This window comes from Plectropomus leopardus, chromosome 11, assembly GCF_008729295.1.
Source record: "Plectropomus leopardus isolate mb chromosome 11, YSFRI_Pleo_2.0, whole genome shotgun sequence".
Classification (NCBI taxonomy): domain Eukaryota; kingdom Metazoa; phylum Chordata; class Actinopteri; order Perciformes; family Serranidae; genus Plectropomus; species Plectropomus leopardus.
Window position 1 is genome coordinate 3984425 of NC_056473.1, and position 17240 is coordinate 4001664.

General features: G+C 39.7%; 1 protein-coding gene across 7 annotated transcripts in view; it reads right to left on the reverse strand.

The window, feature by feature from the left end:
• The window catches only part of tln2b (talin 2b), a 138914-nt gene that overhangs the window by 19249 nt on the left and 102425 nt on the right, over positions 1-17240 (reverse strand). For 5 of the 7 annotated variants that reach the window (XM_042495457.1, XM_042495460.1, XM_042495459.1 and 2 more), the window contains 16 exons: positions 16384-16477; positions 15782-15871; positions 15547-15669; positions 13445-13588; positions 13028-13213; positions 12770-12910; positions 11871-12052; positions 9146-9278; positions 8931-9032; positions 8636-8806; positions 7186-7332; positions 5002-5103; positions 4736-4855; positions 3910-4056; positions 1921-2087; positions 970-1153 (listed from right to left, as the gene is read on the reverse strand). In XM_042495457.1, coding sequence (XP_042351391.1) covers positions 970-1153; positions 1921-2087; positions 3910-4056; positions 4736-4855; positions 5002-5103; positions 7186-7332; positions 8636-8806; positions 8931-9032; positions 9146-9278; positions 11871-12052; positions 12770-12910; positions 13028-13213; positions 13445-13588; positions 15547-15669; positions 15782-15871; positions 16384-16477 — 2233 coding nt within the window. The remainder of the gene's footprint in view (positions 1-969; positions 1154-1920; positions 2088-3909; positions 4057-4735; positions 4856-5001; positions 5104-7185; positions 7333-8635; positions 8807-8930; positions 9033-9145; positions 9279-11870; positions 12053-12769; positions 12911-13027; positions 13214-13444; positions 13589-15546; positions 15670-15781; positions 15872-16383; positions 16478-17240) is intronic. The other 2 variants (XM_042495462.1, XM_042495461.1) reach the window with 1 other exon arrangement.

Sequence of the window (17240 nt, forward strand, 5' to 3'; positions counted from 1 at the left end):
AAAAGTTAAAAGGAGGAAAGCAGAAAAAGTGATTAAATAAAGTGTATGTGCATAGGTATGAACAGAAAGAATTAATAACGCCAAACCAAACCCATCCTGCAAAACTCTTACATTAAATTTAACTAAACCCAAGCAATCAACACTCTATTTGCTTGTTTGTTCTCATTGTCTTTTGTTTGTTTTTCTTCTTGTTTTTTTTTTTAAGCATCTTTCTGTTCATTACTGTTGCTGCTTTCTTACTTTTATCCAATATCCAATCCAATGTCATCGCTTTGTTTACTTTGTATCTGGTTATATGTATGCACTACATGGTGAATAAAGGGTTTAAAGTTAAAAAGAGAAAAAATACTGAATGAAAAAAAATAATTATAGTTAAAATAATAAATGAAAAAAAGCAGTGTCTCACACAGAATTTCAATTTTTGTGTAGCAATGGGTGGGGGGGGGGGGGGGGGGCTCCCCTGACTTCTCTTCTTTCCATAGCAGCAGTTTGAGGAATTTGAGTCATTAAGTGGCTAATTGATCTCTTATTTTGGTCAGAGCTGACCAGAAATTGATAGATGAGAGGAGGAGCTGCTGCAGACTGTTAATTCCAGCGCAAACAAGTTCCACCTTCACTGCGCCTGGCATTCTGAGGCTCCGTCTGTGCCCAGACTACGTGCTACGGTCCAAGAGTGTGGTGCAATCAATGACCAAACAGAGCATATATTCCAATAGCGCTCCTAATGAACAGTCCTGTTCCAAAAATATAAAATCAGTTCATGGTGGCACATGTTTTTAACCCTTGCGGGCTGCCAAAAATAAATAAATATGAGGGAAACCCTCGTTAAAGTGCTCTGCAGCTAAATTAAAAGGTAATAACCGAGCTTTAGTAGGACATAATAGCATACAACTGTGGGTAGACATGGCTGAAACCTATGTGCTTGTTTTAGACATTCATTGGTGTAAAGTTGATTTTAGTTTTCATCACCTGTGTCTCAGGGTCCTCAGAGCCCATGCTGGTTGCTCCCAGTTTGACCACCTCAGTGAGCTGGGTGATGGTCTTGGCTGACGACTGGGCAGCCTGGGCCAGTTTCTCCTGGCTGGACGCAGCTCCAGCAACCAGCAGCTTGGTGTCCTCCACCAGTGCCTTGGCTGTCTTCAAGATGCTCTCCCTGAGGGACAGGACACATTGTGCCACAATCTGCTCCACAGTCACACTCAAGTACCGGTAATACGACGAGAAGCTGTTACTTTTCTAGCAGAATGTGTGTTTGTGGGCTTACAGAGTTCTCTAATACTTTATACATGAAGAAAATATGATATGAGAGGTCTGGGAAAATAAGGATTGTATCGTAGCACTTAGAGGACACCTCATGACACCTCGATGACTCTTAGTTAAACATTTTAATTGATACACTTTTTATAATGCAACCTAATTTTATCACAGGATGACCACAGAATCATATTTAGCATAATACACTGTTTTTGTTTCTTCTTTTTTTGTGTTTTTCTCCCTTTTTTCCTTTCCCTCTACCCTACATCTGTGGGGAGCAATGGGAGGAGGTGTTCCTCCTTTTTGTAGCCACCTCAATGCTGTTTCTCTTTTGTTACTGAAAAAAGTGTTAAATAAAATATTTTTCAAAAAGAATCTGTGTTTGTTAAGGACACATTTCAGTTTATATTTATTATGTGAAATGCATTTGAATATTAAGCTTTATGAGCAAACTGCATTATGTATCAGTGAGCCATTAAAAAGAAAAGCGGGCCCTATGTTCCAGTGTAAAATCCTAAAAAAAAAATCTTAGTCAGGTTAATACAAAGCATAAACATATTAGGTTATATTGCTCTTGTGGTAACAAAAACTGTCAAAAAATGTTTTTCTTTTCTTGGCGATTAGAGGTTTTTATTTAACATAATGTCTTTGTCAAGGTCATTGTACCTGTGGTCAGCAAAAGTCTCTTCATTCTCGGGGTTCAGCGTTCCAGCTGAGGCGAACATGATGGTGGTGTCCAGGTCAGCGATGATGCCAGAAACAGCGCTGGCTGCTGTGATACAGGCCTGGGTGCCTTTGTTCCCCGCCTGCAGTGCTGACAGCACCAAGGACACCTGGAACATGTGGAGTCTAGCATTAGATATGCAGAGAGGTCCTTCAAACATGCTGTTTTCAGAGGTGTTAAAAAAACCCAGCTAAAAATAACCAGCGTTTCTGTAAGCATCGCACATTTTTAATGATTAACCAGCAGCTTTTCCTCTTTGTAGGATGTTGGCAGAGCCTTTATAAATCAGGTGAGGGAGGTTGTAAATGTTTAGAGTGAAAGATCGGGACGAGAAAAGAGAGCAGGGTTAAACATGCATCAAATCAGAGTCCGCTGCACAATCACATTAAGGCAATGAGCCTGACTCTGCAAATCACACATCTCCCTTAAAGACGGCTGTCTGCCCATCCCTCCATAAACAAATGGAAAGCCCTGAGAGGTACATTTCAACGAGGCGCAGGCTTCACGTATCAGCAAACGTGAGACCACAAATTATTCAAGTTTGGTATGAGCCCTGAATTAAATCATAGCTTCGGAGAGGTGGAGAGAAATTCTAATATGTGAGCAGCATGGCAAGCTGCTGCCAGGGTCGCAGCAGGGAGACATTAGTATTATCATTACCTGCACAGTGTGAGGGTGATCAGGGGAGCATGCTCTCATGACCTGCATGACTGGTACAATAATACAGTCAAGCACCAGTTATTACCACCTAAAATAACACAATTTAACCCTATCGTTTTCTGACTGTACTAGTTTAACATTAAAGGAGCACTGAGTAGGATTAAGTGCATTTAGCGATGAAGATTGCAGATTTCAACCAGCTGAAAATTCTTCTGTGTGCCAGGCATAAATTTGAAGTTAGAATCATAGACTGTATATAAAGATGAATGACATTACAGCTCCCCAAAAATGAAGAAAAAAAATGTCTTGATTTTCCCCCGGTGGCTGCCTGTGGTATAGGTCATGAACCCCGCCCCCTATAAAACAAGGCTTTGACAAAATGACAGACAGACATCATGGGTGCTGCTCCCTATTGGTTGGGCACATCTATAGGCGGCAACTTGAGATCGCTACTGCACTCTCTGGTTCCAAATGACAACACCGGCACAAGATGGCGCATTAAAGTAGTATCCAGGATATTTTGGCTTCGCTTTTGTACAGTACGGGTAAGTGGACATGCATTGTCCATCTTTATACGGTTCTATGGTTGGTCTATGGTTACGATTCCGTCACTGGTTACTGTCCAGGAGGTTTTTAAGCAGGAGACAAATTCCTGCAGAAGTCTTTTTCTCTCCAAAATAAATGGATGCTGATATCTAAATGAGCAAAAATTTTGGATAAAGGCATTTGACATTGAAAACCAGTGCTATTGCAGAAGGGCTGCCAACAATGCACCCTATGTATACACAAACGGCTCATTCTAAGGAAATAAAAACACAAGCATTCATATTTCCAGCAAACATACTTATGATAATATATTGCATTTATGCCAATATATCCCCCTAAATCCTGCACACTGGACCCTAATAATAAATAATGACTAGCAATTAAAATACAAAGCATACCTGTAAGCTACATGATCAATAATCAGTTATTCACACCTTAACTCCTTCTTCTGAAGTCATGCAGTCACACACACGTATATGTTCTCTATCACTTTATTTAAATTGGTATATACACTGCAACTTTACTGAGAGATGCATAAAATTTATTTCAATAAAAATGCTAATGCTGAGTCGATGCTGCTTTCAAACTTCTAACAGCAGAGATGGCAAATTATGACAGCAAAAATAGACTTCCTTTAAAAAGTCAAGAAACATATATATTTAAAAAAAAAGCTTCCTACTGCAAGAGTTAAAGATGCTGTAGCAGTTTGTGCCCACGTAGCTTACCTTCTCTGTGACTGCACGGGCACACTCGATGAGCTCCCTTTTGGAGAAGCTGTCAGTGGGGCTGAGCTGCAGGGCTCCAGCCTTCTGGACCATGTAGATACAGCCGTGGCCCAGCTCTTGCACCCGCGTCCTTATCTGAAATCCAACCTGAAAGCAGAAGCGGGCATCGACTTACACTGGCTTCTCATTTGTGTCACTATAATACACAATTACAATCATATCCTAAACTGGCTTGCCTCTTATCCAGCGGGTGGATGAGAAATGATTTCAAGCACACTCAGAGATAGAATGCGGGCACTACACCTTTAATTTACAGACTGAGATTCACGGGTGGGTGGTACTTCATTATGAGCATCACTATAGGCTTTTAGACTTGTAGAGGCACAATGTCGCTATGGTAACCAGCAGGGTTTCTAGCAGCCTGTTATACACAAGATATTGATAAGAGCTGTGTGCTTATTAGTGCAATGTTTCCACACATTGCTGTCCTCTGGTCTACACAGAAAAAAAAGCTTTAAGAAAAGACTATGTGGGTGCTGAGAGCGATGGATGCTGGAGGGGTGTATTTCTGTTTGATCTCACACGGTGGGGAGCAGCCTTGAGGAAGGGGCGTCATTTCAAAGAACTGCAAACATCTGCTCTGATCAGTGTGTGAGTGGATGCATCCGAAACCTTTTTTGGAGTAAAATGCAGACCTAAGCTGCTATTTTAGTCTGACGTTTCAGAGTCGCAACTGCAAAAAGATACACGACTTTATGTTTTAAATCTTTTATAAGAGTGTATTTTTCTCTGCATGCCGAAAAGGACACAGAGCATGGCTTCTCACCTCCTCTGGCTCTGCGGTGGCTGCAGCAAGGCGTCCTTGGTGTGCCAGCTGTCCGTAGTCCACTGTAACCTGAGAGGCGAGGCCGCCAAGCTCCTCAGGACAGGTTACTGATTTAGTCATCTGGTGACAGAGAGAACATATGTCATCAATAAAGGCACGTTAATGTTTCTCAAGCACCACTGACAAATATTGTCACTGTACATTGGAAATGTAATGCAAAACACACAAAGTCAGGCCTGAATATTCTAATGCATCAGTTCACTCACCATCTCCTGCGCAGTGATAGCGATGGCCTTGGAGAACTTGACCATGGTGGTCTGGTAGTCCACAAAGGAGCCCTCAGGTTCAGGAGGTGTTCCTTCATCCAGCTGTGGAGATAAACTCTTTAGTGCTTTAATATTTTAAGGCTCACATTGCTTTACTACGTGTTTCTAAATTAAGTACTTCCACTAACCACATGTGAGACTTTTTGGTTTGGTTTTGTACCACTTTACAGTGAAGAATATCATGAAGTGTTCTGACATATTAATTCATTATTAATTGACAATATTAATTAATAATTATTTCAACATGGTTTAAAGGCCTGGTCGAGTGCTTTCGGTGAACCTCCTGCAAGAGGCTGTGAACTCCAGTATGATATTATTCTGCATTCTGCATTATATTATGAATACTTTATAGATTAGTATTAAAGGACTTGTGTGTTGGATTTAGTGACATCTTGAGGTGAGATTGTAGATTATAACCAACTGAATAATCTCTCTATAAGGGGCCGTTTACACAGCAACGGTTCTTGCATGAAACGTTAAACTTTTGTTGCGACTTGGCCCTTCATTCATACAACAACAGCCTTTTTGGGGTCCTGAAAATGAAACATTTTGAAACCACGTTTCAGAGTGTAATCTTAAGAAAATGCAACCCCTTCTGTCGTGGTATAGACTGGCAATGTGCGGATCCTGTGAGAATGGTAACGTCACAGCCACACGTCACACATGCGCATTAGCAAAATAGCCATGCACGAGTAGGAGGACAACAATAACAACAATAACAGACTTTATAATCCAGCGTCACTCAAAGTAACAGTCCCACTTCATTGTCCTTCCAGACAAAGCTGTCGGCGTTCGCCATCATCTTCTTGTTTGTTTAAATTTACCGCTCTGTAGAAGAACGCTTTATGCGCAGACATGTGGTGTTCTTCTATGTTGTGTCATTATAAAGTAACACTGCCAACTACTGGCCTGGCATGTTTTTGGTTGTTTCTGGATCAGTGTACACAAGGATCATTCTCACAATGTTATCATATGAGTGCAGATTTTTTTTTAAATGCAAAGGAAAGACTTTTCCAGTTTTAGTAGGGCCTTTCTCATCTAAACGTGGCCCAAAGTCCCCCTACAGTGAACCTTCAAGTAACCTTAAAACATATAGGGCCCCATCTAGAGCTGCCTTTGGTTTGTCCATTTTTGGGCTGCTCTGGAAACGTGGCGGTGCAACATCGTGGACTTCATGGCAGTCAACCTGCTTCCTATGTAGATATGAAGGGCTAATTCTAAAGCAACAAAATCAGAATTGTTAGTTTCAGGTGATTACTCACTAATGAAAACACAGGTATGAATATTATATTCCATTTCTGCCAATAAGTCCCCGAGTCCAACATGACGATGTTAGATATGAGGAGGACTTTTAGAAATATTTTCTTGTAACATTTTACTTATTCTTGTTGCTCATTTCTTACGGCTGTTGCTCATGGCCCTCCTCCCATATTTTCGGAAGAAACCAAGCTTATTTGCTCAGGTTTCAAAGGGTTAATTTAAGAGGCTGTAACAAAGACAAATCGAGCTATTCTGGCAATACCAATACTGGATGCACACCATTTGGCAACCCAAGTTCTTTTAATGTTAATTGCTATATAATTTCTTAACAATTAAAAAGCCATTAGTGAGAACCTATAAACCTTTTTTTATGTATGTATTCTTATAAAATGGTTCCACTTTATATATGCTAATGGAGTTTAAATAATGGTTATTCTCCTACACTTAAGCTGAGGGTTAAATTAAAAAAAAAAAATTAAAAAATACAATACAATGACAAAAGGTAAAATGAAGAATAAGATCTGACCCAAGAATGTGTCTGAGCGTGACCAGATCGTTGTCAATTATTAGCTGTGCTGTCAACACAGTGACATGTCCCCCAGCAGGATGAATGACAGCTAACATCACCAGTAGGCTGTGGATTTAAAACTTGTCATCTACTGGACTAATGAGAGTCACTGACAAGGACACACTCACTGTGGAATTACCATAACAGGGAAAGCTCACATTCAGACTTCAGACTTCAGACTAATCAGGTGGGGAATAAGTGTCAACCTGAAACCCATTTAAAACCACCTGTGCAGACTTCTCATGAGACACACATGCATTATCAATCAGAACACACACACAAACACGCTCACTCACCCTGCCCATGGCCTCAGCGATAGACTCCACCATGCCCCCGACCATGCCTCCTTCACTGGCCGCCTCGTTCAAAGTCACCATGATGTCGTCCACGGCCTCCTTCATCAGCTGGGCTGCCTCAGAGATGGCATCGTGGGTGTGGGACGCCTGGGGACACAGTCAGCTGATTAGCGCTTCTGTGAAACTGTTTGGGCCTTGCCAGAAGGAAATTTATCAGCTCGACAACAGCTCCAGAGTGTCCCCACAGCTGGTGAGGAGTATGCAGTGTCTCACTAGAGGACACTTCTCCACGCTGGATTCCTGCTCATGTAAGGACCTCCCCTTTTCCCTGTATTTTAACAGAAGTTCATTTTTTTATTATTTTGTGGCTGAGAGTGGGATTTGAAGTTGTAAAGTTAACAGGTAATTATCACTAAAACTCTTAAAAAATTATAACACTAATAGAAAACCTTAAAAACTTGTAAGAACTCCTGCTGATTTGTTCTGTATGAGTTTTATACGAAAGAAAAAGATAAAAAGAAGAACATATAATAGAGAATTACAGAAACTGAGGCAGAAGGAAGATCTTTATGATCCTATTAAAAAAATATCTTCCCTGGAAAAATTATGACAGTATTACTGTCTAGACCTGATGCAATTTAGCATATTCTCAGGTCAACTTTTAAAGGAACAGTGTGTAAGATTTAGGGGGATTTAGTGCCATCGAGCAGTTAGTACAAAACAAAGAATAAAGCCATTGTCATGTAGAACAAAAAACAGAGGTTTTTGAAGCAAATGGGCTGCTAACTATAATAGTGGACATAAAAAAAATATGTGAAAACACAAAAACACAAAGGGCCATATCTAGCCAGTGTTTGGTTTGTCCATTCTGGGCTACTGTAGAAACATAGCAGTGCAACATGGACAAGGACGCATTCCCTATGCAGATATAGACGTCTCATTCTAAGGTAACAAAAAACAAAGATTCTTACAGTTGTTTCATGCGATTAGACACTAATGAAAACATGATTAGAAATATTATATTCAATTTCTGTCAATAGAAGTCCTCCTACTTTTACTAATGCACTCTCCCATGGATTTTTTCAATCCATCTAATTTTTTGAAAGACCTCTACAGACCAATGACAGTCTAAACATTAAGTCTGGTGGGACAAAACATGGTCTAATATTGGCTATTGTAAGGCCATCTATTGTACATGTTGGCTGGAAGATTTGCACTACAGAAATGCCCAAGATACCATTTATTGACAGTGTCTCCAACACACAGTTTGTCCTCCAAAGAGAAATGACAAATGTAATTTTCAACAACCTATATTATTACCTTATCAAAAAAAAAGTTTCATATTATTTTCCATTTCTGCCAATATATTCATGTACATCCTCCGCACTGGACCTTTAAGCAGTGGTCATGGTTGGCTAAACACACTGTATCTATATGCGTTGCTCAGTACCTTTGGGTTTCCTCCGCCTTCCTTGGCAGCGTAGAGCATCTGCAGGGCAGACTCAGACAGGGTCTTAGTCTGGTCTAGGATGGTCATCTGCTGCTGGTGGTCGTGCAGCTTAGAGGCTAGTCCCACCGATGCCACAACGAGTGGATCGAAGTAACTTGCCAGCTGGGTCACCTGGAAGAACCAGTGTAAGAGAGCTGTCTGAGGAAGGATTGAATCACAAGATAGAAAACAGACAGAATGGGGTTTTTCTTTCGAAATCCAGAGGGGATGAGTGGATATATGGTCAGACCAGCACCTTGTGTCCCAGCTGGGCAGCTTCGCCTCGGGCCGCTGTGGAGACGGGATCAATCAGATGCCCAATCTCCTGCACAGATGATGTCAGCTGCTCCTGGAGCGCCTGGTGAGTTACATCGGCAGAGAATTACAGTATAAGTCACAACAGAAAGACTACAGACCCCATTAAATTCGTTCTCTTGGACAAGATAGAGCTGATGGGGTACTTGAACTCACTTCCATGGAGATATCATCTCTGCAGGGCAAGGTCTGCCCAACTGCAGCTAGGGAAGCTTGCTCAATGTCCCGGATACACTTATTGATGTTATCAATGGAGTAATCACACTCCCTCTGTCCTGGTGCCTTGTCCCTATCATCAGAGATGTTGAAAAATACACAGCAGGTTATCATTATGAAATAATAATAAATATAGAATAAACATCAAATCATTTAACAGTATAAATAATAATAACATGGTACAAAAACCACACTTAATTAACCCTTAGGGCCCATTTTAATATTACACACACTTGTAACACAAGTCAGGTTATAAAAGATATTATACATTCATATTATTTTCTACTTTCATTGAGTTTTTTTCTAACCAACATCAACCATAGCCATTAAATATTCCTAAATTTTCTGAAATTCAACCCTTTAAATGCCTGGGTTGTGTCATGATGCCACTATGTTCTTAAATGAGGAAAAAAAATAATTATATTTTCAATATACTTCATGCAAAGTATTATTATTATTATTATTATTATTATTATTATTATTATTATTAATTATTATTATTATTTTTATTTTTATTATTATTATTTTTATGATCACAGCCTGGGATATGTTAATGAGTAGCAGCAACATTGTTTATGACAGTGCACATATTGGAAATAGCATGTATTTTCTCCATATGACAATTATGGTAAAAAATGATGTCATCAGGTAGAAAATAGTAAAAATGACAAATTCCAAGGCAAAAGCCCAGAATGACACCAGGAAATAATACAATTCATGGTTTTATGCTTTGATAAATATGGGATCAAAACTTGCAGTTTGAATGGGTTTCAATGGTACATTTTTTGCACTTCACAGTATGAATATAACAATTTAGTTTCCACAGTGTATTTTAGACTTATTGTAGGAGCTGAGCTGGAAATTCCAAGATAAAACAAAAATACACAGTCTTGCCAAAAAGTATGCCATGTGTATGAACACAGCCAAAATTATTTTAAAAAAAAAGAAAAAAGAAACAAAAGCACATAAAACATGCCAAACAGTCACTGAGGGTTAAAGGAATGGTTTAACTTTATGAGAAATATTCATTTTCCACTTACCTTATAAAAGTTAGATGAGAAAAGTGAGACCATTTCCATATCTGTGCACCAAATTTGAAGCTGCAGCAGCCAGCAGCTGATTAGCTTAGCTTAGCATAAAGACTCGGAGCCGAAAGAAAGCGACCCAGCTCTGTCCAAAAGTTAAAAAGGATCCACCAAAGATATACCAAATTCTTTCTGACACCAAAATTTTTTGGGTTTGTCCAGAAATTGTACAGTTTTGGGGGGGGGGGGGCAGAAAGAAAGCAACCCAGCTCTGTCCAAAAGTTAAAAAGGATCCAGAACACAGTATCCACATGTACTTGAAGAGAAACACTGTTCCAAAGATATACCAAATTCTTTATGACACCCAAAATTGTTGTTGGTTTTGTCCTGAAATTGTACAATATTGGGGGAAATGTTTATGTGGTTGCTATCAAAATTGTGGCAATGATATATCAAATACCTATATCATGTATAGTACTATACTTTGGTTATATGACAGGAGATGTTTTTTCAAGAGAAGACATGTATCTAGTGAAAAGGTCATTATGAAGAGATGGCACAAGGCAGAACTCCCAACACAAGATGGATGGCTGAAAATTGTGAATTAAATACATGATATGGAACAGTTTATTCATAGGATAAGAGGTCAACAGGAGCGATGTTGAGAGAAATGGAAGAAATGTTTACATAAGAAGGACAAGATGGGAGAAAAAAACACTGAATAAGTCACTGGAATGAATACGTTTCGAGGGACAGGACAATCAGGATCAGTTAATGTTATTTTCTCATTCCATTTTTCTATGTTTCTTTTTCCTTATGTAAAAATGTGATTTCGTTTATGGAAAAGCTGTCAAAATGAGGTATATTTGAAAAAATGCATCTTCCATCTTCTCAAACTCACAGAGTAACCTGTTATATTGTGTTTGTTTCTTCCCTGTATCACTTTATATCATTTGCTTTTGTGTGTGTGTTTTTTCTCCTCTTCTTGTACAAACTTATATTATCATGTCATTGTGCTGTGTCATTGTTCTGACCTGCTGAGGGACAGAAAATTGGAATTTTGGTCTTGGCTTTAATTTGGTATGGTATATCAAATGGTACCATTTATGTTTGAATAGAACATGGTCCCTTTTAATGTTAAAATAAAATAAATAGACAAGTTGTTGTTTAATAAGGGGACTCTGTATGTATAAAATAAAGGGAGTCCTTGTTCCATCTCTCTTTGTGCTCAAGAGTCCTTGACCTGAAAAGCATTGCAGATCGCTGCTTTAAAGCAAACTGTCAGCCGGTCTATCCTGAATCTTAGCTGCTGTGAGAATAATGTTGGCATGTGGCTGGATGATGATGATGATGACAGAAGTGGGTGGGGCTCTATCTTTGATAAAATCGTGCTGCAGATCCATCGTGGTTCCTCATCTCTCTGCTCTATACTGTTGACTAATCTATTATAAGGCAGCAGGAATCTCAGCAGATACAAACTAATGTGGCAATTTACTGCTTAGCTCAACACATATCACAGAGTAAGCCCTCTGGCTTCTGATACATTTTTTTCCCCGCTAACTGTGAGCAAACCATTGTAAACTTTGATTCAGGATAATCCTACAGAGACAGATGTGGCAGCGGGTAGGATTAGCACCAACCTGATGGAGGTGATGAGACTCTTGATGGAGTCAGAGACTGTCCTTGAGTGGCCAGCCAGAATGGACCAGGTGGGAGGATCTTTGGGGTTGAGGACCAGTGAGCGGGCCGTTTCTAAAAGGTAAGTGGAGCTATCGAGCATTGAGCGGGCTGAGCGCACAATGGGCTCCTGGGCGGCTGAGCCCTGTGGAAATGAAAAGATTAGCGCAGGTGAAACAGCAGCTCAGGTTACAGCTCAACAGCAAAGAGCTAGCCACAGTGGTATGACGGAGCTGTTAATATTCCTTGACTACCTTGGAGAGATCAAAGGTGCAATCAAAGGAAGGCATGAGATTAGAAAGGCAGCTTTACACAGATGCAGGAAGAAACACCTTCAGTCTTTATGATCCGAGCCAAAGCCTCCCTCGACAATTAGATTAACAAGCTGAAGATTAGAGCAGCTGTGCCGAGAAAGAGTGCCGTTAAACACTGCCCTCCAACAGATTACAGCCATAAAGCTTTTAGAGGACTGTGCGAGATCTGTTCCGCTCAGATTGAAAAATAAAAATCCATCTTTGTCCTCCAGTCTTTTCTTGACATTAAAAGAAAAGGGGAAATTGGACCTCAATCCAATTCCCCTCCATGATTCGTTGTACAAACCTCTCTGTGTTTGCACAAAGTGCCTGTTTCGAGGGGATTGAGTGCAAAATTCACAAACACATTCATCTCTCTGAAGAGTAGATTCTCTGTAGGATGATGGCTGAAAATGACTAATTTGATGTTTCAGAGAGCAGAGGACCTGATGAAAGATCGGCAATCATTTTCATCTAGCATTTTCATTTTTATAAGGATCTGTGAAAAAAAAATTAAAAAGAATAATCTAAAAGAAGCATTACAATCAAGCATTAAAATGGATGAATACCTCATTGCTTATTTGTGCTGGGATGCTCGCAAACTCAGGGTTGTTGGCAAAGGTTGACAAGTTTTCTACAGCCTCGAGGAGCGGGGTTGTAGCAACACGGCATTTGTTTCTGTTCTCTTCTGAAAAATCTCCATCTAAGGCCTGAAACGAGACAATATGAATATTTCTCCACTTCTGTCATGTTTTTGTAACTTTCTGAATGATTCACACACATCTTCTCACATGACGAAAGAATTCTGTAACAAATTTACACTCAACGTTTTGATCAGTTGGGGAGTTGACCTTGATGGTTTTGACAAGGTTGGCTGTGGTGTTGGCCACCTCTTTGGCTGACTGGACAAACTGCCTCCTGGCCACGGGGTTGGAGGTTTTAGAGGAAGCAAGACGGCAGGCGTTGCACAGAGCTGAGGTGTGTTTGGCGACAATCGTTGCTGCAGACAAGACCTGACAAACACCAAGAAACAGGAAGCAAAGTTGTATGAAATGAGGCATTCTGGTGAAGTGTGTGTAGAGTAAATTATTTACGACATTTAGGTCGATTTTAAGGTTTTCAAAGTTAATGAGCCGTTTAATCACAGGCACCAAAGATCTATATACACTGCTGTCTCAAGTGCAATTCCCATATGCCAGGGGATGGTCCTGTAATGCTTTCAAGCCCCACATGGACCTGCTTACCTGTGAAGGACTACTGGCTGGGTCCACTAAGTTCTGACAAGCCATCTGTATAGCCTGATGGGCCCTCGCAAACTGGATGGGATCCACCAGCCCCTCGTGGCCTGACTGACTATTTGGATCAGACACACCTACAAGATAAGAGGCCTGCAGGGCAGAAAACAAAAACAGAGTGATGTTAACCCTAAATACTACAGACACTCGTATTGCTCTGGGCACAAAATGCACTTTTCAAAATCAAGCTTTGAAAATATTATACATTCACCTGATTTTCAACTTTCATTGGGTTAATTTTTAATCAGTCCTAATCATAAATATCAAATATTCATTAAATTTCAGAATTTTAACCCTTGAAATGCCAGGTTTTGGTCATGCAACTATGTTTTTAGATGAAAAAAAAGAAAAAGATGTTGTTTTTTTTATTATTATCACAGCCTGGTATGTGCTAATGATTAGCAGTAACACTGACTGTGACAGTACATATATTGGAAATAGCATGTATTTTCTCTCTATGCCAAATATGGTAAAAAAAAAAGACATTATCAGGTGGAAAATACTAAAAAATACATATTACAAGGCAAAACCCTAGAAAGACACCCAGAAAAAACATAATGCACATTTTTATGCTTTAATGGCTATGGGCTCAAGTACTACGGTTTGAATGGGTTTCAATGGCGCAATTTTTGTACATCAGTATAAATGCAACAATTTTGTTAACAGTGTATTTTTAGACTTATTGCCGGAGCTGAGCTGGAAACTTCAAATTCCAACAAAAATACAGAATCTTGCCAAAATGTATGCCATTTGTATAAAACACAGCCAAAATTATCAATAAATGAAGAATGAAAAGCGTGTAAATTGTGCCAAAGAGTCCCAAAAGGTTAATTATCAGTTTGCCACTAGAAATATTTCTTTTGTCCCCCAAGATCCCACATGTTGACACAGACAAGCTAACACCCCCCAGGTCCAGTCCAAATTCTCTGACATACATACAACAGTACATGAATACATAAATAGATTCATACATAGAGTCATATTGTATACATTGTGCATAACAAGGGCGCTTTCTGCAGAGGGAACAAAAGATCTGTCAGAGGGTGCCCTTTTCCAGACAAGGTAACTGACTGTTGCATGGAGGTGAGGATGTTATTTTACAGCTTTAGGGTTGGAAGTCTGTAAAAACTCAAATAAAACCTGGCTCCCTTTCAGGCGCCAACTGTCTGTTTATGGGGCATATCAACCTTAAAAATGTGCTTTTCAAATTTGATTGTAAAGTGATTAATTGTAAACATACATTTAAGTTCCTTTTCGGGCACTGGTAACCCATAAAAATTAATCTCTGTTTATTAAAACTACATATTTAGGAGGGTTTTTTTGCCTTCATGCCTTAAATTCCTTAGCTGAACTCCACAACTTTGTCTCATTTGGCATGATTTTGTATTTTTCAATTTCTTTTTTTAAATTCATATTTTGGTTTTAATTTTATTTTGTCTTCACTTTAGTTTCAGTTTGTTTCCAGGGTCTATTTTTTTCAGTTTAGTTTTTAGAAATGTGTAGTTTTGGTTAATTTGATTGGTTTCAGTATTTAGGTGTTTTTCTGTATTTTTATAGTATTTGTCAGGGGCAAGATTTAAGAAGTTCAAAATATGTATTACAATATTAACACAACACTTTGTGAAGGCACTTGACTGACTCATGTTGACAATCAAGTCTCAATAAACACATGCACCAATACCTCATCAGTCTTTTTAATGTGACAAATTTGACCAAAAGTCTATAACTTAAGTAAGTTAGTTAGTTAGTTTTTTCCAAGTACAAATTGTTTCAGTTATTGTTTTTTCCTCTAGCTGGGATAAGTTTTGCATCTTGTACTGTATATTTACGACTATTTGATATATTGTTTTATGTATTGATATGTTTTTCTATATTCAAAACCCAATAAAAAATATTTTATTATTACTAAAAAAACACCATATGGACACACACACAAGGGTAAAAACTTGGGTCTTTAAAAAAACATGGTGAGCTAAAAAGATTGCAGAAAAACAGAAAGCTCATTTGAAAGCAGCAGTGTGTTGATTCAGAACGAGTGTTTAGCATCTCACCTGTCCTGCAGCCTCCGTCAGTCCACACAGAGCTTTGGACGCCACACCCACGCTCTCCCCGAAGGCCACCACATCACCTGTCTTACAGTGCTGTGAAATACCTGCCATAGACTCTCCTAGGACCTGAGGCATACAGAAATGGAAGAAATGTGTACAAATTAGATCTTCAGCTGCCTACTACGCATCTCTGACAGCTGCAGCATGTAGTTGGCACAATTATTTTGATAGCCTGTACCTTTGAATTCTCCATGACGCTCTCGATGCAGTCGAAGTAGGAGAGTTCGTTGACAGGCTCATTGGGATTATCTAGGAGCCCTCTGACAGCCTGTACACACACACAGCGATAATAAGAAACTACAATGGACACACCACCCAACACTCCTGCTATGATTTTACACTTTTATCAGACACTTAATTTAAAGAAAGGAAACACTATAAATGTAAATCGAGCTGATTAGAATAAACTGCCTTGATAAATAATGATAATTGCCCTTTTAAAATGCACAGCCTTCTTGTCCTTTTCAGTTACTTGGGTTTAAGTGAATGTGGGCTTCAGTATGCAAAAATGCTCAGTTCAAACTGTGTCACTAATGCACTTATTGTAGTTCAGGATGTCCATCTGCAATGAATGGGTTTATGGGAGTAATCAAATGCAAAATAGATGGGAGGAAAGGGCTGAAAAGATGCACGCAGTTTTCCTAATGCAAAACATACAGGCATGTAGAGGCAACAGAAAACAGGCAAGAGACAGAGAGTGTGTGTGTGTGTGTGTGTGTGTGTGTGTGTGTGTGTGTGTGTGTGTGTGTGTGTGTGTACAGTGTAGGTGAAGACGGCTACCTCCAACTCCCTCAAGGCGTTGTCACATTCCTTTTGTCCTGCCGCTTGCTGGGTACAGATCGTGATCAGCTGGTTAATACTCTCTGTCACTGCCCTGAAACACACAGGAAGCCACACAGGCTTTTTAGTTCTCACATGTGTCCTCTGCATGCACACTCAGCCTGCCTTCACTCACACTCACTCACACATGCTTTTAGCTCCCCTACTCAAGCATGGCACTGCTGGCCTCTCGCTGCGATAGGCTAACACGCTGCACAGGAGTGCCGAGATTGTCTTGAGTTTGTGTTCAGCTTTGCTGAGCACAGACAGGCCCGAGCCAAGGCTTCCATCTTCCTAATTAGACAGAGAGAAGTCAGTCAGGCCCAAAGCCCTGCGGGACCAGCTGCTGGCTTCTCACTATGTACTCCCTCTTGCAATGCCCAACAGGCACAGATTGGGAGTGGCATACGCATGCAGCAGGAAGATGTTTTGTGACATTTAAGTGTTCTGTATGTGTTTTAGAAAATATATTCTTTTTATTGACACCTCACTTGGAGGCTGTTCAGTAAACTACAGTCAGCAACCTCCCTAACCGAAGGAAGGTGGAAAGAGGAGAAATCACGGTCTTAAATGACATCACACAATTGGGGTACACCGATTGATAGAACACTGGAAAATAACTGACATTCATATTTAAAATAAAATTACATCGGTATGTTCATATGTATGTAGCACTCCGTTTTTTGGAACATGGCTCCATGATACTAACTACCTTGGCATTTGCATATTACTTTATCATTACAAAACAACCAATGGCAGTTCCATTCAGCTTAGCTTTACAGTTAGCTAGCTAACTTTAGCCTGGGTTAGCTACACTG